This window comes from Neofelis nebulosa, chromosome 18 (genome assembly GCF_028018385.1).
Source record: "Neofelis nebulosa isolate mNeoNeb1 chromosome 18, mNeoNeb1.pri, whole genome shotgun sequence".
Lineage (NCBI taxonomy): Eukaryota > Metazoa > Chordata > Mammalia > Carnivora > Felidae > Neofelis > Neofelis nebulosa.
In genome coordinates, this window is record NC_080799.1 from 42,773,911 (window position 1) to 42,795,361 (window position 21,451).

Consider the following 21,451-nt stretch of genomic DNA (forward strand, 5'->3'; position numbering starts at 1 on the left):
ACCACGGGGTCATGTGAAAATGCGGGTCAGGGGTCTAAAAGAAACTGAATGTTGACTGGCCATGGAAGGAGAGGACACGACGTCCAAGGGGAAGCGAGAGCTAGGTCAGGCCCTGGCGGGGGACGGCCCCTTGGAGCTGGGCACTCAGGCCTGAGATGGGCCTTCCAGTGTAAAAGGTTCTCAGAGGGATCCCCTGGGAATGAAACAGGATGTGGGCCAGCACAGGGCTCCCCAAAGTCCACTCCCTCACAGGGCAGGGGCAATGAGCAAGCAGGGCCCCTCAGGATGACCAGGGCCACCATCAGGGTCTGGCTTCGCCCTTGCCCACTCCTGGTGGACTCACAGCTGTTCCCCAGGGAGGTGATTTTTCTAAGAATTGAGAGTTCATTAGTATGATCCAAAAGGGTCTTTAAGAAACTGGCAGATGGGCGGGGGGGGGGAACACCTGGGTGGCTCAGTCAGTTGGGCAACCGACTTTGGCTCAGGTCATGCTGTCCCAGTTCGTGGGATGGAACCCTGAGTCCAATGTCGGGCTCTGTGCTGATGGCTCGGAGCCTGGCGCCTGCTGCGCATTCTGTGTCTCCCTCTCTCTGCCCCTCCCCTGCGCGCCCTCTCTCTCTCAATAAACATTAAAAAAAGAAAAAAGAAAAAACAAAGAAAACGCCACAGGAGTGAGTGATAGAAATGCCCCCAGCTGTGAGGCCTCCGGGCTCCCAGTCACCTCCCCACATACCTCTCACCCCTAGGCACACTTCCCTGGTCTGGAGCCTTTCCTTTGCTGGCGTGTTTTCCCCGCACCCCACCCTCACCCCACCCCACCTGTCCCCTTTCCTGCTCTGTCCTCAGGTCAGGGCCCCCGGAAACCGCCGCCCTATCTCAGCAGCTGCTGTTTACGGCTAGACACCCCAATGCAAAAATCTGTGTGCAGCTGCAGGAAGCAGGAAGTCAGTGGGGGAGAGGGGAGCTTCAGGGAAGCGGCCTCAAAAATGGTGAGCTGGGCCGACCCCCTCCCTGCCCTGGCCTTGCTCCTGGCTCCCCTCCCCCCACCCCCTCCCCAGTTTCTGCATTTGCAGGCTCCCAGGAGGCCTGAGCCAGAGATCTGAGTCCTGTCCCGCCCTAGGCTGCCCTTCTCTCTGGTCCAGGTAGGGGTGAACCCTCCTCCCCCTCCCTACTCCTCCCTCCCCCGCCTCTGCCCCAACCTCAAAGCCAAGGAGTTTCCATGGCCTGGTGAAGGATGAAGAGCCAGGTCGGAAGAACAAGCCAAGGGGCAAATGTGCCTCAGGCCTGAGCTCCCTGCTGCCCCAGCGTCAGGCAACGCGCAGGCCAGAAAACTTCCAGCCCTTTCCACAGGCCAGTTGTCACCCGTGTCCACGTACAGATTATAGAGGTCAGGTGGACCCCCCCCTCCCTGGGGTCCTGCCCCCTCCCCGGCCACTGGGGGCTCCTGCCTCCCGTCCAACAAACAGGCACTCAGTTTGATTCAACCAACTTTTTTTTTTTTTAACGCTTATTTATTTTTTGAGAGACAGAGACAGAGCAGGAGCTGGGGAGGGGACAGAGAGAGGCGGGGAGTCGCAGATTGCGAAGCAGGCTCCAGGCAGGCTCCGAGCTGTCAGCACAGAGCCCCACGCGGGGCTCGGGGCTCATGCCCATGAACCATGAGATCATGACCTGAGCCGAAGGCGGACGCTTAACCAACGGAGCCCCCCCTTCCCCCCCCCCCCCCCCCCCGGGCGCCCGCAGCTAACTCTTATTAGGACCCCACAGCCAGGGCGACGGGCCGGACCCGGACAAGGAAAGCGGCCGGGGAGGGCTGGGCTAGGCCTGGACGGCGCTCCTGAACACCTGAGCCACTGAGGTGCAGAAGCTGTTAAAGGCGCTCCAGATGGCCTCCACCGCGTCGCAGAAGGCCTGAAGGCCGGCGGCCACCGTCCCCCTCACCCACGCCAGCGCGGCCTGCCACTTCAGTTGCAGTTGGTAGACCAGCCTCCGGAACAACCTCAGGGCTCTGTCACAAAAGCTCTCCTCCGTCTTCTGGACCGCGGGGTGCTCCTTCTCTTCCAGGTCAAGGACGGAGGACCTCAAGACTCTGGAACGCAGCTCCTGCCGCACTTCGGGAAGTAACGGACTGGATTCCTGCAAGGGTGGGGGTGCCGTTCGGTGCGGGGTCCCACCTGGAGGACGCAGCCCGGGTCCTGGCCCCGGCTGAGGCCTTTCCACCTGTGTGAGAGTCTGGGAGCCAGAAGCCCGGCTCTCCACACTCGAGAAGACTCCACCCAGGGGCTCAGCCCCTCCGTGCCTCCCCACCGGCAGGAGGCAGCGTGGTGCTCGCGGACGGGCGTCTGAGCCCGGCACCAGCCCCGCGCGGCCCCTCATACACAGAGGCACCCCTCCACCCTCAGCTTGGCGGGGGGGGGGGGGGGGGGGGGGGGGGGGAGGGGGGGAGGGGGGTGGCGGGGGGGGGCACTGTGCACACACGTGACCAAGTCAAGACAGAACAGGGGGGGAAGGAAAAGCAAGCAGGGCTGCGATGGGCATCTCACGCTCACCTCGTCGTTGTTCTGATCATGGTGAAGGTCCACGGCTTCCAGCATGATCTCGTTGAAGCCATCCTGGGGAGAGGGGACGGTTCGGAGCTCCAGATCTGCTCCTGTCTGTGGCCTCCGTGCGTCCAGGGGAGTGTCAAGGGAGCCAGGAGCCCAGACCCAATAACGATAACCTGGCTGTAGCCCTGGGGACCGAGCTTTGGTGGGGGCGGCGGGGGGCGGGGGGGGCCACTCACCTCCACCTCTCCCAGACTGAGCCTCTGTTGCTGGGGGGGGGAAAAAACCACTTGGTTTAAAATCCTCCCAGCCTCTCCCGCCCGCAGTCTTCTCCCCCAAGTCCCCACCTGTTCTCTGCTCCCCAGGCCCCCATCACTGGGTCCAGCCCAGGGACCTGGGGACCAGGTATCTGGCATCCCCGCTCTGTCATCAATATGCGCAGTGACTTGATCACCTTCCTAAGCCTCCCTGGGCCTCTGCATTTCTCACCTGTGCCCTCACCTGCACGCGGGTGTGAACTAGGAGAGGGTGCCAGGAGGTGCCCAGGTGTAAGGAGTGAGCAGACCCGAGGTAGCATCTCCATCACCCTCACCGTCATCGTGGTCATTGTGAAACCACCCACCCGACCCCAACTGCAGAGTGCATGGGAGTGGGGGCCACGGCGACCCACCTGTGCTCCTCGGGATTGGTCTTGGGTCCTGTCACAGAAGATGTCCACCAGCTGGTGCTGCGCAGAGAGGAGAGGCGGAAGTGAGAGAGGCCTCATCGTTCCCCCTCCGGGGGCCCTGGGTGGCCCAGAACATTCTCAGCTCCACACAGCAGGACCCAGGTCCCCCTCTCTCCCCCAGACACACACTAGGAAGAGCTTCTTACCATTTGGTGCCTCATAAATTCAATAGGATTTCTGCCCACCTGTGGGGGTGACAGTGAGACTCAGACACGTGGGACCTTGCCACCCCCCACACTTGCTGTACACACACACACACACACACGCACACACCCTCACCATGCATGTGCACACGCATGGGTGAGCATTGCCCCAGAGTGCTCAGGATCCACTGTGTTACCAAATACCTGTCCCTCTCTGTCCCGGCTGACGGGCTGGCCAAGGGACGGGCTGGCAGGGGCGGCGCTCTCGAAGGCGGTGACAGGTATGCAGCTCTTGACAGCTGGCTCTGCAGACCCACGTCCCCTGCCCGGACCCTCGGCTTGCCCCACAGAAGCGCAGGGTGGCCTGGACACGGCATCACGGGTCTCCACCAAACCTGGTGCCGGCTCCCTGGTCACAGGGCAGTCCCTGCCACACGCGGAACGTCCACGGCTCTGGGCAAATATCTGTTGTGAGGCACCCGTCTCCACGCTTCTTGAGTCCCTGATGGCACCAGCCTGTCACCCCAATCGGGGGTGCTGGCCGCAGGGAACAATTTGCTCTCCGACTCGGGCTCCCAAACGGCGTGGCCACCGAGCCTGGGGTCATTCCAGAGTCCACTGTGACAAATCCCGCAGGGCCCCGGAGCCTGTGGCCAACCTCACAACGGGGGTGGGAGAGGTGACCGGGCACCCCAAAAGGGAGGAACAGACACCAAGGTCCTGGGCGGCAGGCCCAGGCAGGGAGGAATTTGTAAACTTGGCAGGAAAGCACGACCTCCCCGCCCCCAGGTTTCCAGGGTATCGGGACAGGGTCTACCCGGGATCGGCGCCTCTGGCCCTATAGACCCTCCATGCCCCAGCTGCGCCACCAACGCATCGGGTCCAGCTCCTGGAGTCACTCCCTTGCCCTCATACACAGCATTCCTCAGTATCCTTAGCAGACACACACGCAGACCCTCTCCCCGTTGTTTGCCCCCAGACCGGAAATCTGGCCCCACAATCGGGACCCACTCTATAAAGTGAATGACTCACAGCAAAATGAAACGGTGAGGCTGTCAATAATTATTCAGAATTTCAGACAGTGAGAGAGCATTCAACAAAGTAAGCCGGGGGTGGTTATGAGCCTGGGGCCCTGTTGAGTGCACGGGTCACATGCCTCTGACCCCCTGCTTCCCCAGTGGACTCCCCCATTGGCCTAGGAGACTGGGACAGAGCCAGGTGCACGCGGAGAGATCAGGGGGTCTGGGGGCCAGCGCGAGCGGGAGAGGGGGACACACAGTGGGGAAGTGGAATCTGGGGGGGCCCCCCCCACCCCTCCAATTGCTCTCACTCACCTTGGAGGACCACATGGTGGCGCAGGGCTCTGGGGGCTGTGGCCTGGTGGGGAGGAACAGGTGTGAGCTAGAGGGTTCAGGGAAGAGGCCTCCCCGCCAGCCCACCCCCCACTGGAAGTCGCTTTGGCTGCCAGGTCACCTCACACAGATTCTCCCAGCCTATGCTTCTGCTCCAGAGAGAGCTTCTGATTTAAGAGGGAGGAGGGAGGAGGGAGGAGGGAGAGGCTGGGGGAGGGTGGAGCCTGGCTTGGAGGCAGGATGTGAGGCTGTGTGTGTGTGTGTGTGTGTGTGTGTACGCACGTGTGTGGCACACGGAGGCAGAAGCAAGGACAGGGAGACCGCCTGGGACCACTCTCTGAGCTGAGGTGGGGAACTTCAGAGCCCAGGAACAAGCCTCTTTCTCAACCTTACCGGCCCGAGACAGGGAAAGACAGAGGGAAAGTCCAGACTGGTGAAAGCAGATCGGGGCACTCGCAGGCTCTGGAAAATGAAGTCATCCTGTTGAGGGTCAAGTCAGGTACTGGGGAATGCTGACTAGCTCACTTGGAACGGAGCATATCCCAGCTCCAAAGTCCAGAGAATGTTCTAAGCACCTCCAGGCCCAGGGCAGAGCAGGGCTGGCAAGATCCCTAAGGTGGGCCCACCGGGAGGGGTGGGGAGGGGAGCTGAGCAGACTGCCCCATGGGCCCCTGCAGGGGTGGCTGGAGGTGATGCCTGTCTGCCACGGGACAGGGTGAAGCCCTCAGGAGGAGCTGAGGGCCTAGGGTCAGCTGGCCAGACTATCCCGAGCCCTCCTGGGGCCGAGGGGCACCATGTCCCGGCCAGCCCTGTGCAGTTCTGGGGTCACCCCCAGTTCAGCTCGCCCTACTCTGGCCCAGAGTCCCCCCCGCTTCACCACAGCCGTGTCTAACCTCTACACTGGGACTGCCCGGTGCCTGGGGCCGCGAAACCGATCAAGGCCTCGGCAGGGTGGTCAGGGTGGTGGCTTCGAGGGCCGTGGGGGAAGGGTCTGTTCCAGCCTCTCTCCCAGGCCTGTGGATGGCCTCTTCGTGCTCATGTCATTCTCCTAGCATGCGCGTCTGTCCGCTAACTTCCCATTTTTATAGGGACACCAGTCTCACCGGATTAGGGCCCATCCAATGACCTCATTACCTTGATTCCCTCTACAAAGATCCTATCTCCAAATAAGGTCACCGTCTGAGGTCCTGGGGATTAGGACTTGAACACGAGGACCTGGGCTCCTGAGGGGCCCCCAGAAGGACAGAACTGTAAAGCATATTTCCTTGGCGCAAGTCTCACTTGCATTGACTAGACCCCAGCAGGTGTCTCCTGGCCCCTTAGGAGCCCATCAACGGTCTGAAACGCCCCGGGCACACCTCGGAGTCCAGATCCTTCCCTGAGCCATCTTTAAATTCCAGGTGGGGAGAGAAAAGGTTGCGGCTGCAGGTAACAGTCCTGGGCTTCTTTCTCGGGAAGCACGGCCCCCTGACCCCACGAGACGCTTGGCCCCTCCGTGACAGTCTCGCAGACCACCGTCTGCAAGCATTTTGCATCACGGCAGGCTGCACCATTTTCTATACAGCTTTGGCGAGAAACAATTCACACGCAACTCCCCCACTGAAGCGTATAATTCAACGCACGGAAACGTGCACCCGTCAAGGCCAATTTCAGAACATTTTCGTTGCCTCAGAAAGGCGAGCCAGCACCTCCCCCCCCCCCCCCCCCCCCCGCGCCACGATCCCAAAGCCCCGCCCAGACACCCACGCATCTACTATCTGTCTCTGGAGTTCCCTGGTCTGGATGTTTCATATACATGGAATCACATAGAGATGGTCACGCTGTGTGACCTTATGTGGCCACCTTTTGCACTTAGCACGGGGCTTTCAATTCCTCGGGGTTGTAGCACGAACCCGCGCTTCAGTCTTTTCGAGGGCTAAAGAACGCTCCGCTGTAGGAACGTGCCACTTCCCGTATCCACTCGTCTGTCCATGGACATTCGGGTTGTTTCCACCTTTTGGCTATTACGAATCACGCTGCTGTGGACACCCGTGTACAAGTTTCTGTGCGGATGTCTGTTTTTAGGTCTCTTGGGTTCACACCTAGGAGGGGAATTGTTGGCTCCTATGGTAACTGACTATGTTTTCCACTTTTTGAGGAACCACCAGACGATCTTCCAAAGTTACTGCGCCCTTTTCTATCCCCAGCAGCAGCGCGTGATGGTCCGTTTCTGCACATCCTCGCCCACGCCGACTATGAGGTTTTTGATTCTAGCCGCCCTGGTGGGTGTGAAATAGTATCCCCGTGTGGTTTTGATTTTCATTCCCCTTATGACTAGTGACGTGGAGCATCTTTTCGTGGGCTTGTCGGCCACTTGTACGTTGTCCTTGGAGGGATGTGCATTCTGATCCTTTGCCCGTTTCTAAATTGGGTCATTTACCTTCTGCTTATTAAGTTGTCAGAGTATTTTATATATTCTGGATACGAGCCTCTCATCAGATATGTCCTTTGCAAAAATAAAAAATAAAAAATATATATAAAAAGAAAAAAAAAAGGTGGGGGGCGCCTGGGTGGCTTGGTCGGTTAAGCGTCCGACTTTGGCTCAGGTCATGATCTCACGGTCCGTGAGTTCGAGCCCCGCATCGGGCTCTATGCTGACAGCTCAGAGCCTGGAGCCTGCTTCGGATTCTGTGTCTCCCTCTTTCTCTGCCCCTCCCCTGTTCATGCTCTGTCTCTCTCTGTCTCAAAAATAAACGTTAAAAAAATTTTAAAAAATAAAAATAAAAAAAATAAAAAGATATGTCCTTTGCAAATATTTTCTCCCGTTTTGTGGGTGGTCTTTTCATTTTTTAATGGTGTCCTTTGAAGCACAAATATTTTACATTTTGATTATGGGACCATTTTAACGATAAAAATAATCAATTTCACCCGGCATTTTTCTGTAGTATACTTGTGTGTGTGTGTGTGTGTGTGTGTGTGTGTGTGTGTATTTTTTTTTTCCCCTAAGATTTACTTCTAAGTAATATCTACACTCATCGTGGGGCTGGAACTCACAACCCTGAGATCAAGACCCTCAGTCTCCATCAACGGAACCAGCCAGGTGCCGCAGACAAAGTGTTTTGTTTCAAAGTAGGCTCCGTGCCCAAGGTGGGGCTCAAACCCAAACCCACAACCCTGAGATCAAGAGTCACATGGTGTTCTGACGGAGCCAGCCAGGCTGGAGAAGAAGTCTCCGTGTAGCACTAAATGAAGCCCCAGATTTCACATTGGGTGGCCCTCCTCTGAGGTCCCCTAGCCGACTTTTGAGTTTCTCTCTGTTCCCTCCTCCCACTCATTCTCTTTCCGTCTGTCACCCACTGCCTGTCAACTCTGAATCCCAAGTTCTTCTACAAGACAGAGCAATTCAGGTCTGTCAAGCTCCTGCCACCAAACTCACCCCGGAGCCATCTGTGCTCAGGAGAAACGAAGGGCTTTCTCTCGGGTCACCTGCATTGTCCTCCTGTGTGGGGCTCATAAGCTTTTAAAATATAAGTCTCCTCCTCCATGTGTTTTGAAAGGATCCTGACAGAGGCCCGGGTTTCGGGTTTTCTGGTGGCTTGGAATTCTCAGGTCATGGGTTGGCTGAAGACACCTGGCTGTTGCCCTCCGACTGGTCAGCTTGTCCTGACCGAGGGAGGGCTCTGCACGCTGGGACAGCGGCCCGCAGCCTCAGCCCCAGGCAGCACTGTGGGCGGACGGCAACCCAGGAAGTGGCCCCTAAGCGGCTCCACCCAAAGGGGATAGATCCTACTCGAGCAAGGCCATCGACCTGATTCTGCAGAGAATGTGCTCAGGTTGGTCCCTGGGAGGGAGAACACTTCAGAGACACAGAAAAACCACAAGACAGAGATGACAGCTGTCGTCCCGGGCCCCTCGCCCATCAGGGCTGCCCCCCCCCCAAGCTTACTCGAGTGCAGACTCCTGGCCCCAACCCCCAAGTGATTCAGGGCGAGGGCATGGGATCCGCATTTTTAAGTTCCCTAAGTGATTCTGATGTGGAAGATTCCAAAAGTGCAGTTCCAGAGGCACTGATGTAGGTCCTGAATTCGGGGAGGAGTGGGAGGTGAATGAGGTGGCCCTCCCACTCATCACCCAGGGGTGCTGAGGAAGCAGTGACCCCCGGGTGGAGAGGGAACTCAGTCCACTGTCTTCACAGCACTGAGCCGCGGAGAACCCAAGAGTTCTCCCTGCGGGAAGCGGTACACACTCCAGTGTGGAGGGACTGAGCGGATTTTTAGGGATTGGAGGGTGTTCTGTTGAACCGGGACTGTTCTGGGTCCAAGATGGTGACCAGAAAGGAGGTCCACAGGGGCCTCGGTTGTGGAGGGTCGTCTGGGTGGCCACTGATGTCACCTAGGACGCGGGGCACTGATGTCACCCAGGATATGGGACACTCGCGCTCAGGGGTAACTTGAGGGCTGGGTCTGGGGTCCCCATCCACGTGGCATTGCCTGGGACGTTGCAGAAGCAGGACAGTGGGACACCTCTGGGAAATTCGGAGCAGCGGGTGGAGAGAGGAGCTGGGGTTCAGTGGCCCCAATCTGTCCAGTCCTCCAAAGCCCCAAACAGCCAGGGAGCCGCTATGAGGAGCTGCTGTTGCCAGGTGGGGCCAGGGCTATAGTCACAGGCTGCTGAGAAGCACCAGCTCTTCCGGGAAAAAGAGCTTCCTGTAGGGGCAGCGCGTGGCGCAGCCAGGACAAAGGTGGGGGTGGGGGTGGGGCTGGGGGAGGGGAGGGGGAGAGGGGGGGTGCTGGAACGGCGAGGGTGAGCACATGGCCCCTCCAGTCTAAGGGCTAGCCATTTGTCCGCGTCCCCAGGGCGAAGCTCCACCCGCATGAGCCCCGCCCCGGGACCGTCCCCCTCAGCTGAAGGCGACGCCCCCCACCAGCGGGGGTAGAAGGGACAGCAGGAAGGACAGCGACGGCCGCCCTGAGGCCTGATTGATCTCGCACTGACAATTGCAGGCTCCGGGCTCCCGGGTGGCTTTGGGGGGCCTGGGGAAGCGTGGGCCGGCGCTGGGGGCCGGGCAGTCCAGCCACTTGGGGCCCATGGGTTGGGGGGAGTCGGACTCCGCCTTGACGCTGCCCTTGGGAAAGCGCCAGTAGTGGGCGCCCTTGAAGAAGTAGGTGTCACCTGCGGGGCAGGGAGGAGACACGTCAGGGGCCTGTCCAGGCTGCCCCTCCCGCCGCGCCGCGTCCCTCCTGAGGGCTCCCCGAAACCCCCAGGAGGGCCCCTCTCCCCGTCCCCGGGGCCCCCAGCCCCTCCCCGCGCCCTCTCCCACCTGCGTTGCTGACGGTGACATCGTCGGGGGCGTCAGGCGCCCCTTCCCAAAGGCTCAGGTCGCGGGGGTAGCCGGGGTCCGGGCGCGCGGCCGCCTCGTCGTACCGCCAGTAGCGCCCGCCCCGGATCAGGTAGGTCTTCCCGTTGAGCGGCCACGAGAACACGGCGTCCACCTGCTCTCCGGCCGGCAGCCCCAGCTCCGTGAGCGGCCGCGGGGCGCCCTCTAGCTGCCGCTCCTGGAACACCCAGAACTGGGGGCCTGCGGGGCGCGGGGGGGGGGGGGGCGGCAGGTGAGCAGGGGCGCCCCCCACCCCGCCCCCGGCGCCACCCCGCCCGCGCCCCGGCGCCCGCTCACCGCTGAAGAGGAGGATGCCGCGGTCCCGGGGCCGGGCGTAGGCGGCCTGGATGACCTTCACCCCGGCGGGCAGCCCCTCCCAGAAGCGGTGGAGCCTGGCGGGCCGGGGCGACACCAGCTGTCCCGAGGGTTGAACGCGCCAGAACCAGGGGCCTGTGGGGGGGGGGGGGGGGGGGGCGGGAGGGGTGGCCACGGGGGCCCGAGATGACCAGAGTCTTCTCCCTCCAGGGGGTGCCTGGGGGACTCAGGTCATGATCTCAGGGCTCGCGGGATCGAGGCGGGCTCTCCGCTCTCACCGAGGCGCCTGCTTCGGATTCTGTGTCTCCCCCTCTCTCTGCCCCTCCCCTGCTCGCTCCCTCGCTCTCTCAAAAATAAATAAACATTAAAAAAAAAAAAAGAAGAAGAAGAAGAAGAAGAAGCGCTCCTTTATTTAAAAAAAAAAAAAGTCTTGGGGCGCCTGGGTGGCGCAGTCGGTTGAGTGGCCGACTTCAGCCAGGTCACGATCTCGCGTCTGTGAGTTCGAGCCCCGCGTCGGGCTCTGTGCTGACAGCTCGGAGCCTGGAGCCTGTTTCCAATTCTGTGTCTCCCTCTCTCTCTGCCCCTCCCCTGTTCATGCTCTGTGTCTCTCTGTCCCAAAAATAAATAAAAAACATTGAAAAAAAAATTTAAAAAAAAAAAGTCTTCTCGCTCAGAGTGGGTGCTGGGACTCCCTCTGGCGGCTGGGCGAGGAAGTCCATCGGGATTTCACGGGTGCAGGGGCTCTGGAGTGACCAGCTCTCCCAGGACTTTCCTTTTTTTTTAAGTTCTTTTTTTTTTTTTTAAGTTTATTTATTTATTTTAGAGAGAGAGAGAGAGACAGAGAGACAGAGAGAGAGAGAGAGAGAGAGAGAGAGAGAGCAAGCTGGGGAGGGAAGAAGAGAGGAGACAGAGAGAGGATCCTAAGCAGGTTGGCTCCAGGCTCCCAACCAGTGGCACAGAGCCCCATGTGGGGCTTGAACTCACCAACCATGAGATCGTGGCCTGAGCCCAAACCGAGAGTCACACTTAAAGGAACAGGCTGAGCCACCCAGGCACCCCCAGGGCTTTCCTTTTTTTTTTTTTTTTTTTTTTTTTTTTTGTCAGCACTGAGAGTCCTGAATCCTGGGAAACCCCACAGGACTGGTGGGTCATCCTAAAGGGGTAGGACGCCAACTACATGGCGTCAGGGGAGATCTAAGATGACTCACCTTTGAAGAAAAAGGTTTCACCACGGATATTAGCGATAGCATCAAAATTGCCTTCACATCGGTCAGGGGTGGGGAGAGAGGGGCTACAATGGAAAGGAGAGGTGAGCAGAGAGGGGTCGGGGCTCCTAGTGTCTTCACTTACCCTTGAGAAGAGCCCCGTGAGGTAGGGACTCTTACCAAGCCCACCTCACCAAGAACCACACCGAGGTAGGGAGGTCACCCCCCTCACTCACCTGTCTGGGGGCAGGGTAGGGGGTGGGGGAGGAGGAGCCAAGGGTTTCCTTGTGGGCTTATCGTACGGGGTCTGGGGCACCTTCCCTGCGGAGAGAGAGCCGGAGAGGCGTGAGTCCCCCGACTCTGCTGATGAGGCCACAGGGCAAGCCACCGTCCCCGGTCCCCAGCCCCTGTACCATAGAGCTGCTGTAGGCCTTCCCGGTCGTCCTGGGACAGGTGGTACTTGTGGGGGTCGCCCACCGGGCCCTGGTAAAAGGGCCTCATGATTGAGTCGGGTGCCGAGGAGTGGCCCAGGCCCAAGGCGTGGCCAAACTCATGAACAGCCACAGCAAACAGGTCCGTCCCCTCACCATCTGGGGAAGGAGGAAGACTGGGCTCGAGCTCTACCCTTCCCCCACGCCAGAAAAGGCGGCGGCCAGGAAGCCCCCGGAGGGGGGCCTGCGGGCAGAGGGACAGCTGGACAGCGGGAGACCCTCCAGACACGGCCACACCCAGACCCCTCCCCGAGTCACCGTCCTTCCTGGGTGCGTTCACTTACTCGGGAGGTTTTTTTCTAGTAGCCTGGTCTGGCAGTTCTGGACACTTGGGGACAGGACCGGAGACCCGCAGAACGGGTCAGGGAAGGGGCAGGAGGAGATGGCCTGGACAGAGGAAGGGGTGGCCTTCCTGCCGTAGTCCTGGCCCCCAGGAAAGGAAGCCCGTGCACTCGGAAACACTCTGGGGAAAGCGGGAACCTGGGGGTGCACGCGGGTCTCCAGAGGAAGCCCCAGCCTTGGAGTCTCCCTCTTTCGGGATGCCGTCTGGGGCCAGATGCCCCCACCCACAAGGAATGTCGCTCAGTCTCCTTGGCCCGGGGTTCCCAAGACGTTCGCCCCTCTCCCACGCTCATGGTGCTCCACTCCCTCCTCCCACGCACGCCCCTCTAGTGCCCACACCCCCATCCACCTTTCCGGGAGCCTCCCCCCTCCCCAGCCTCAGACGGCTCCTCAGGCAGGCTCTCTCGGCCCTGGCGGCCGGCCCCGTTCCCACCCTCTCTGACCACAGCCTCGTCCTCGGGGACCCAGCCTGGGCGCCAGGAGGGAGCCTGTGTCCGCTGCCAGCTGCTGGCCGAACCCCAGCTCCTCATCGACCCAGCGGCTGCCCGCCGGCTCCTCCTCCAGCCCCGAGAGGCCGAGGGAGCGAGACAGCAAGAGAGGCGAGCAGCTGCCCAGATGTTGATGTGCCGCCTGGAGATCTCTAACCAGGGTCAGCAGTGTTGAAGGCGGAAGTGGCCCGGTGAGTCGGAAAGCAAATTTCTCTCAGCCCCTCAAGGCTGCTGGACGAGCATGTGAGCGTGAAGGGGTGAGCGAGGGGTGACACGGGCCGTCATTTACGTCTCGTAAACCTCTTCCTTCCAGCCTCATTTTACGGGTGGGAAACTGAGGCACAGGGCGGTCAGGTTAAATGACAGTATGGCCGATTAGTGCCTTTCAGCGGCGACTTCACCTGACCTTGGTCCAAACGCATCCGTGCTGACAGGTCTCCGTGGGGACTGTGGGTTTTCTTACTGCACTGAGTCCCTTTTCTGAGAAACTAATGTTTATGACACGTGGATCTCTCTCCTCCTCCTTCCCTCTTCGCCTCCCCCTTTGGCCACACCCGTCATTGCACCCTTTACCCCCCCCCCCCCCCATGCAGCTGGGGGAATTGCACAACCGCAGCCTCAGCCCCAGTCCACAAGACTCCCGGTGGCCGGTCTCCGAGGGTCATCGATACCTCCTCCCGGTCCTGCTCTGGACCTCACCAGGCAGTTCCTCTGAGCTGTCCACTAGCCTCAATTCCAAGCCCACAGCCCCTCAAGCTGCTCCCCGGCTCCAGTCCTAACTCTTAAGAGGACAAGTAGGTCAGATGTGTTTCCTATTTCATCAAGACAGGCCGGCCGATGTAATCTGTAACTTCCTGTGCACCCGGGCAGACAGCTGTATCTCCCCTGTGCTCACCTCCTATCTCCTGCCCTGCCCTATGTGAGGCCCTGGCTTCGCTCACCTCCTGTAGGACAAGAACCCATCCATCCATCCCTGCATCCCTGTGTATGTCTGTCCATTCATCCATCCATCCATCCATCCATCCATCCATCCATCCATCCATCCATCTGTCCACGCATGCATGCATCCATCCATCTGTCCATTCATCCATCCATCCATCCCATCCATCCATCCATCCATCCATCCATCCATCCATCCATCCCATCCGTCCATCCACCCATCCATCCATCCGTCCATCCATCCATCTGTCTGTCCATCCATCCGTCCGTCCGTCCATCCGTCCGTCCGTCCATCCATCCATCCATCCGTCCATCCATCCATCCATCTATCCATTCATCTATCCATCCATCCGTCCGTCCATCTGTCCGTCCATCCATCTGTCCATCCATCCATCCATCCATCCATCCATCCATCCATCTATCTATCCAACCATTCATCTATCCATTCATCTATCCATCCATTCATCCATCCATCCATGTGTCCATCCATGTGTCCATCCATCCATCCTTCCTTCCATCCATCCATCCAACCATCCATCTATCCATTCATCTATCCATCCATTCATCCATCCATCCACCCATGTGTCCATCCATGTGTCCATCCATCCATCCTTCCTTCCATTCATCCATCCATTCATTTATCCATCCATCCATCCATCCATCCATCCATCCATCCATCCATCCATCCATGTGTCCATCCATCTGTCCATCCATCCATCCATCCTTCCTTCCATCCATCCATCCATCCATCCATCCATCCATCCATCCATTCATCCATCCATGCATCCATCCTTCCCACACCTCTTTCTTTCTGTTGGCTCATCCAGCATCACTAAGTGCTCAAGACCCTCATCCTAAATCACCTCAGTACCTCTCCGTATCTGTATCTGCCCCCATCCACACCCCTCTCCTTCCCTAGCAAGTTCTGTGGTCAGTGGTCTAAACTCAGAGTTCACTTCCTCAACCCCTCTCATGTCTGACTTCACTGTGGTCGGGACTCCTCCCCCACCTGCCAAGGCTGCAGGCAACCGAGGTCACTTTGTCCCCAGATGATCAGACCTAGGCCCATGTAACTTACTGGACTGGCCTGCTGCCCTGCCCACTGCTGACCACTTCCTTCTTTGCTCTAGCTCTTGGTCACCTGTGGGCCCGTTCTTTCTCCATTTCCTTTGATCCCTCCCCTCCGCTACCCTCCCCTTAACTGTGGGGTTCTCCACAGCTCCATACTTGACCCTCACGTTCTACACTTTCCTCCTGGAGCCTTAGCCACCCCCCGAGTACCACTGACTCTAATCTGCCACGAGGCCCAGCTCATAGCAGCTGGCAATGAACAGAGCGCTACTTCAGGCCGGCCCTGTGCCGACAGCCGTAGGTCAATTACTTATTAAATCCGCAAGCCCACCCTGCCAGCAGGCACTGTTGTAACTTCCGTTTCTCAGACGAGGAAACCGAGCACATCGAGGTCAAGAAACTTACATGCGTGGCAAGCAGAGGAGCCCTAACCTGAGTTCCGCTTCAAGCCGGCATGCTTAAATGCTGCGTGACACAGCCTCAGGTCTGTGCATGCTGGGGGCACCCCGCCCAAACCCTACAGAGCCTGTGCGCCCATCCTCTGGCCGCCCCCCTCCCCAGAAGATGGCTCTCCCTTCTGGCCAGCCTCCAGGCCACAGGAAGCTCGCAGCCAAGGGCGGATTGCTAAGACTGGAAGAGCTGGAACCCTAGCCCCCAGGCAGGACCGACCCTGTGAGCTATTCATGCTCCTGAGCTCAGGCTCCTCTCAGCTGAGACCACGTCCTGGCTAAGCCTCCTTCCCCAGCCCTCTCTTGCTTCCCTTTCCCCTGAGAACATACCTTGCGAAACTGCTTGCACAAGACTTTTCAACGCGAGCTCCACTTCTGGGGAACCTGACCTAAGCCAGAGAAGTCCAAGTTCTAAAGCAAGACACTCAACCGCTAATGCACCGCCTGCACGGAAGGGCCCGCAAGCAGTGCAAACCCGAGGCCAACGTGAAGTCACCCTGCCCTCCAAGGGCCGGCTCTTCCTCCTGCGGCACCTCCCACGGCCATGAACAAGACCCCTTCCTGTCCGTCCCCTCTGCCGCCAGGATCCAGTCGGATCCCAGTCCCTGCCCATCCGACTAAACAGCCCTCCGCCCCCTCACCCTCATCCACCTCTTCCCCGGACCCTGCCACAGCTTCCTGCCTCCCTGACTCTTATCTCGCCCCCCACCACAGCCAGTGGTATTTCCAGAATGTGGAACCCTCCATCCCTCCCATTCCCTCCCCCTGCTTCCAAGGCCCTCTGGGTCATGGGGCATACCAGCCTCTGCAGTCCTCTTCAGTCTCCCTCCTCACACCATCCTTCTGCCTTCCTGCCCCAGATGTCCCCCCACCCCCACCCCCACCCCTGTGCCACTAGCCCTGACTACCCTGTGTCAGCCAGCTCACTGGCTTGCGCGTTGTCCTCTGCGCCCTCCCCGCACCCCCACGCACTCGGGGACAGCGGGACCTGGTGGGCTAGTCGGCACGCGGTACACATGCGTGGAATGCACAAAGTCACCACTTCTAGGAAGCCCCGTCCGTCAAAGGTTCTGGGCGGGCCTCCGCTCGAGGCCGTGGTTCTCCGGGACTTCCTCTGCTATGATTTTCCGCAGCCGCATCACCGTGTGTAGCAACTGCCGGTTACCCTTCTGACTCAGCTGCTGCGCACGGCTGCTTTCACATCTCTCGGTCCTCAGCTCCAGCTTGGAGCTGGACCCCCGAGAGGCCTCTGTGATAGGCGATTCTGTGTGTCCGCTGAGCCAGCCTGTGGCGCCCAGTTGTTTAGCCGAGCACCAGGCCAGGTGTGGCTGTGTGGGTTATCGCGTAGATGGGCTCTGCATCTACGATCAGTTGACTGCAAGTAAAGTAGATCGTGTTCCACGGTGGGCGGGCCTGGTCTCATCAGGTGAAGGCCCTAAGAGCAAACCTGAGGCTTCCCAGGGGGAGAAGGGAATTCTGCCTCCGGACTGCAACACAGAACTCCTGCCTGGGTTTCAGGCGAGCCGGCCTGGCCTGCAGACATCGGACCCAGGACTGCAACATCAACTCGCACTTGAATTTCCAGCCTGCAGGACTGCCCTACAGATTTAGGCTTGCCAGCCTCCCCCATTCTACGAGCCAGTTGTTTAAAATAAACCACTTACACACACGCGCGCCCACACACGAGCATCCTACTTACTGGTTCTGTCGCTCTAGAGAAACCCAACGGACACAGCGTCCGTCGATACGTGTGATTCCATAGGGACAGACAGACTCGGGGAGGGGACGTCTCGGAAGGTCGTACCTTTTGACCCGTAAGTCCAGATCTCCTCGTCGTCGAAGTGCGTGTCCCCAGAGATGGCGTGTTCCCCGGGGAAGAAGGCGTGGGCTAGGGTCCCTCCCTGCCCGTCGAAGGGGTAACTGTCCTGGTGGTACGCCCGGGCAAAGTCAATGACGATGTCGGGCTCCGTCGGGCTCTGAAAGCCCACCTCCTGGAATTTGAGGCCTGACTCGACGCCCCAGGTAGTCAAGGCGTGGTGCATGAGGGTCCTCACCATCTCCTGGCTCAGTGCCGAGCTCTGGGGGAAGGAGTGCACCCTGGGGAGACAGAAGGCAGCCGTTGGAGGCTGGGCCCGGCAGGCGGCGGGCCAGGGTGGGGAGGACACCGTCTCCTACCTCCACGTCAGCGTTCGCTTCTTCCACACGCTGCCGCTCAGGGCGTAGCGCCGGCGACGGCGACGACGTCTCACCAGCTCTGCCGCCCCCAGCACATCAGGCAGGGAGCAGCGGGGCCTGTGCATGGTGGCCATGGTCACCGGGTCTGTGGGAGGGGTTGCGGGGCAAGGGGATCAGCAGGAGGACAACCGGCTCTAGTCACGGACCCAGCCGCTTCTCCACGGACCAACAGGCTCAGGGAGGCTGAACCGCGGGCGCAAGGGGGCCCCGCCGCTTGGATTTGCACACAGGCTGCCCAGTTCCGGAAGCCAGCTCATCCCAAAGGACAACACAGCTCTTCAGGACAGCGCCCCAGCCTTCACCGGGCCCTGGACGGACTGCTGCCTCCATGCGGTGCTGGGATCTGGGGTCTGGGGTCCTGCTTCCCTGAGCCCTGGTGATGGGACCCGGCGGAAAGGAGCCGTGGGGTGCCGTGTGGACTCGTCTGAGGCTGGAGCACCCTAGGCCACACCTGACACCATAGGTCCCCAGTCCTCACCAGGTGGGCTGGGTCTCTGGTCTCCCAGGTTAGACCTGCCTGGAATCCCCTGTCCTAGCTCGGCTCCCTTCCCAGCTGTCCCCTCGTCTTCAAGTGAAGGTCAAAGCTGACCACTGGTCAGGTGACAAAGGGTAATTGAGCAAGTAGAGATGCAAACACTACTCGGCGGGGAACAGGGCACACAGAGGTCCTATCTCCTCCTGTGGCCGGCCAGCGCGCCCTCGGTTCCCTTCTTCCCCAGTTTACCCAAGAGACGAGCCTCTCAGCTCTACCTCCAAAACTTGCACCTTGAATTCAGCTCCCTCCTTCCTGGTCTCCATTCTCCATCAGCAACCAGAGGAAGCTTACAACTGTAAATTCAGTCCAGTTGTCTCCCTCCTTCAAATCCTCTGGTGGTTGCTTATCATGCTTGTAATCAAACCCAAACGTCTTTCAAGCATCACACCCCCCCCCCATCCCCCAGTCAGGCTCTTGCTTAGCTTTTCAATCCTCCTCTCATTACAGGCACACCACCTTGTGGCTACCACAGGGCCTTTGCACTAGCCCGGGACTCTCTCCATCTTCCCATGGCTGGCTCCTCTTATTTGCATCCCATGCCTACCACAGGACCTTTGCACTTGCCTGGGACTCTTCTCCATCTTCCCATGGCTGACGCCTCTTATTTGTGTCCCATGGGTTCTTTGTCTCATATGAGCTCCCTTCAACCCATGACCCCTTTCAGAGGGATCTTCCCTGACCAGCATTTTATTCTCTTCAAAACACGAATCACCATCTGAAATGACCTGGCATATTTCGAGTCTTGATCCGTCTGTCTCTCTCTCTAGAGGGATGAGAGCAGGGACCTTTTCTGCTTTGTCCATCACTGTACCAGTAGAGCCAGAAACGGCCTTACACATTAGAGACTCTTAGTAACTATTTACTAAAAAGAAATGCCTGAGAACCTCCTGGCTTGGTCCCGGGGATCAGCGTTTTCATAGCTCCTGGGATTCAGGTGTGTGGGGAGGTTCAGAAACCGCTGGGTGCAGGGGCAGGGCGGGGGCGGGCGGGGCGGTGTCTACCTACCCAGGAGGCCTGTCTCAGGCAGCCCGGCAAACCTCTGCATGACCTTGATAGCATCCCTCAGCTTCGCAGGGCTCTGCAGCTGTGCTTGGGCAGGGTGGGGTGGTGGCAGGTAGCCGTAGCGGGTCAGCCAGTCCTAGGCCGCAGGAAGGAACAGGTGAAGGGGGAAGAGTGCGAGAGACTCCCCCTTCCCGTCTCCATCCTGGGAGCCCCACCCCTCGCCAGCCACCCAGGCATCCGGAGCCCAGGGGTCCCAGCCCCGGCGACTGCCTGCTGTCCCTCTCAGAGTCCGGTCTCTCCAGCCCTGGGCTCTGCCTAGATCCATCGGTCCTGGTCTCCACCTCCCCGCCCCAAGCCCTTTATAGATCTTCAAATCCCAGCCCCAAACCTCATGGGTCCGAGAATCTGGGTCCCCAGACCCCATCCCCCGGCGCTCTGACTTGGAATCAGCCCCCAGCCTCCTCCTCCGGACCCAGGCGCCCTCCCCCCCCTCCCCCGCCCCCCGCACTCCCCAGGGGCGCGCAGACCCCGCGCTCACCACTCCCAGGCTCACGTCCTGCGCGGAGGGCTCCTGGGCGCGCGCGGGCGGCGGCAGCAGCGGGAGCAGCAGCGCGAGCAGCCCGAGCATGTCCGCGGGGCTCGGGGGGCCCGACCGCGGCGGCTCCGGGGACCCGGGGCAGGGGGTCGGGGGCCGGGAGAGGCCCGGGGAGCCCTGCGCGAGGTGGGAGCGGTGGGCAGGAGGACGGGGCGCCGGGACCCAGGGAGGCCCGACGCGGGGGACACGGAGGCGTCCAGAGGAGGGCCCGGGGGTGGAGGGGGGGGGGGCTGGGGTCGCTGCGGGTCCCGGGAGGCCGGAGAGGGGACGGGAGGGGCGGCGGTGCAGCCTCTCCGGGTGCGCGGCGGCGGCCTCTGGGTCCCGGGCCGGCCCGGCCCCTCCCCCCGGGCGGGGCAGGGCTGTCGCACCGGATGAGCCCAGTCTTCGGACGGCCCGCGGGCAGCGACCAGCCGGACCCCGAGACCCTCCTCCGGGCGCTTCCGAGAGCGCGGGCGGCGGCGAGGAGCCCGTACCGAGCGCCCCCCGTGCCTCCCCCGGCCGCGGCCGCAAGTTTCTCTTCCCAGAAGCCGGCTCCGCTGGGACTCTCCCGGGCACGGCTCGTTTCTCCTTTCTCCGCACGCCGCGGCCGGGCCCGAGGGGGTGGGGGGGAGGGGCGGCTCCGCGGCGCCCCTCCCCCTCCCGCCCTGCCGGAGCCCCCCCGCGGCGGGGGGCTGGGACGCGCCCCTGCTCCGCGGGCGCCCGGGGGCGCTGGTCCCCCCGCCACGCGGTCTGCGGGGGTCTCGGCGTCCGCGGGCCGCGCCCCCCTCGCCGCAGGTGCCAGACGTTTAGGATCCGGGGGCCCGTGCGGAGGCTCGGGCGCCTAGGACCCGGGAGGGGGCGGGGGGGAGGGGCGGATCCCGCAGAGGCTCGGGGACCCGCAGGGCCACGCCTCAGCCCTTCCCGGGGAAGTCCAGGGAGAAATGGGCGGGGGGGGGGGGTCCCCGAGAGGGGCAAGGGGCGCGCGAAGACCAAGGCTCTGTCTCTGGAGCCGTACAGCGACCGGGCCCCACGTGTTTTCGACAAAATAAATAATGAGCAGGATTAGCGAGCTGGAGACGCAAAACTCCAACAGTGAGATCCCGGCTGCGCTCATCAAACACCACACACCGGGTGCCGGAGACAGCGGACATGTATTTGTCCACACAGTTCCGGAGGCTGGAGGGCCGAGACCCAGGTGGCGGCCAGGTGGCTTCCTCCTGGCGTTTCCGTCCCTCTCCTGGGCTTGCAGGTGGCCCTGGCGCGTCCTCTGTGTCTGCGCAGCCCCGCTGCCGCTGTGTGCCCACATCTCCTCTGTGAGGACACAGGCCACCCTGACGGCCTCCGTTTACCGTCATCGCCTGGGTAAAGTCCCTGCCTCTAAAAACTGTCACCGTCTGAGGTCCTGGGGATTAGGACTGGACACAGCACTTGGGGAGGGGGGACCAACACAATGCATGCAGTCCGTGGCAAATCCCACAAAACCCTGCACTCCTCCTCCCGAGTTTCTCCTTTACTCTCAAACTGCGGCACTCACAACAATTCTCTTTTTAATGTTTATTTTTGAGAGACAGACAGAGTGCGAGTGGGGGAGGAGCAGAGAGAGGGGGAGAAACAGAATCCCGAAGCAGGCTCCAGGCTCTGAGCTGTCAGCACAGAGCCCAATGTGGGGCTCGAACCCACAAAC

The 21,451-nt window shown here is 60.6% G+C and overlaps 2 protein-coding genes across 5 annotated transcripts; both read right to left on the bottom strand.

Annotated features, from left to right (window-relative positions):
- Nucleotides 1–1,489: 1,489 nt before the first annotated feature.
- IL32 (interleukin 32) lies at nt 1,490–4,873 on the bottom strand. Of its 2 annotated transcripts, XM_058709872.1 has the most exons (7): nt 4,748–4,873; nt 3,618–3,866; nt 3,417–3,455; nt 3,214–3,270; nt 2,783–2,812; nt 2,550–2,612; nt 1,490–2,136 (listed from the first exon to the last, which is right to left on the bottom strand). In XM_058709872.1, exons 1-7 carry the CDS (start codon nt 4,760–4,762, stop codon nt 1,819–1,821), a joined length of 771 nt encoding a protein of 256 aa, XP_058565855.1. In that variant the 5' UTR covers nt 4,763–4,873; the 3' UTR covers nt 1,490–1,818. The 2 variants fall into 2 exon arrangements, with proteins under 2 accessions (XP_058565855.1, XP_058565856.1); XM_058709873.1 differs by lacking the exon at nt 3,618–3,866.
- MMP25 (matrix metallopeptidase 25) lies at nt 4,453–20,238 on the bottom strand. Of its 3 annotated transcripts, none has more exons than XM_058709870.1 (13): nt 19,732–20,238; nt 19,197–19,329; nt 17,597–17,741; nt 17,226–17,518; nt 12,055–12,231; nt 11,878–11,962; nt 11,645–11,727; nt 10,419–10,571; nt 10,065–10,322; nt 8,181–9,916; nt 5,900–6,846; nt 5,159–5,227; nt 4,453–4,790 (listed from the first exon to the last, which is right to left on the bottom strand). In XM_058709870.1, the coding sequence occupies exons 1-10, from the start codon at nt 19,819–19,821 to the stop codon at nt 9,645–9,647; spliced, it is 1,689 nt and encodes a 562-aa protein (XP_058565853.1). In that variant the 5' UTR covers nt 19,822–20,238; the 3' UTR covers nt 4,453–4,790; nt 5,159–5,227; nt 5,900–6,846; nt 8,181–9,644. The 3 variants fall into 3 exon arrangements, with proteins under 3 accessions (XP_058565853.1, XP_058565852.1, XP_058565854.1); XM_058709869.1 differs by having other exon boundaries at nt 5,900–7,250; XM_058709871.1 differs by lacking the exons at nt 5,159–5,227; nt 5,900–6,846.
- Between the last annotated feature and the right edge of the window lie 1,213 nt (nt 20,239–21,451).

Excerpts from the sequence above, each read along its gene's own strand:
- IL32 (XM_058709872.1), bottom strand. Across the intron at positions 3,456-3,617 it reads GCCGGGACAGAGAGGGACAG|GTGGGCAGAAATCCTATTGA; the intron begins GTATTTGGTAAC and ends TCACCCCCACAG. Across the intron at positions 2,137-2,549 it reads ATGATCAGAACAACGACGAG|GAATCCAGTCCGTTACTTCC; the intron begins GTGAGCGTGAGA and ends CCACCCTTGCAG.
- MMP25 (XM_058709871.1), bottom strand. The coding sequence starts at position 19,821 with ATGCTCGGGCTGCTCGCGCTGCTGCTCCCGCTGCTGCCGCCGCCCGCG. Across the intron at positions 11,728-11,877 it reads CCTACCCTGCCCCCAGACAG|CCCCTCTCTCCCCACCCCTG; the intron begins GTGAGTGAGGGG and ends TTTCCATTGTAG. Across the intron at positions 9,917-10,064 it reads TGTCACCGTCAGCAACGCAG|GTGACACCTACTTCTTCAAG; the intron begins GTGGGAGAGGGC and ends CCTGCCCCGCAG.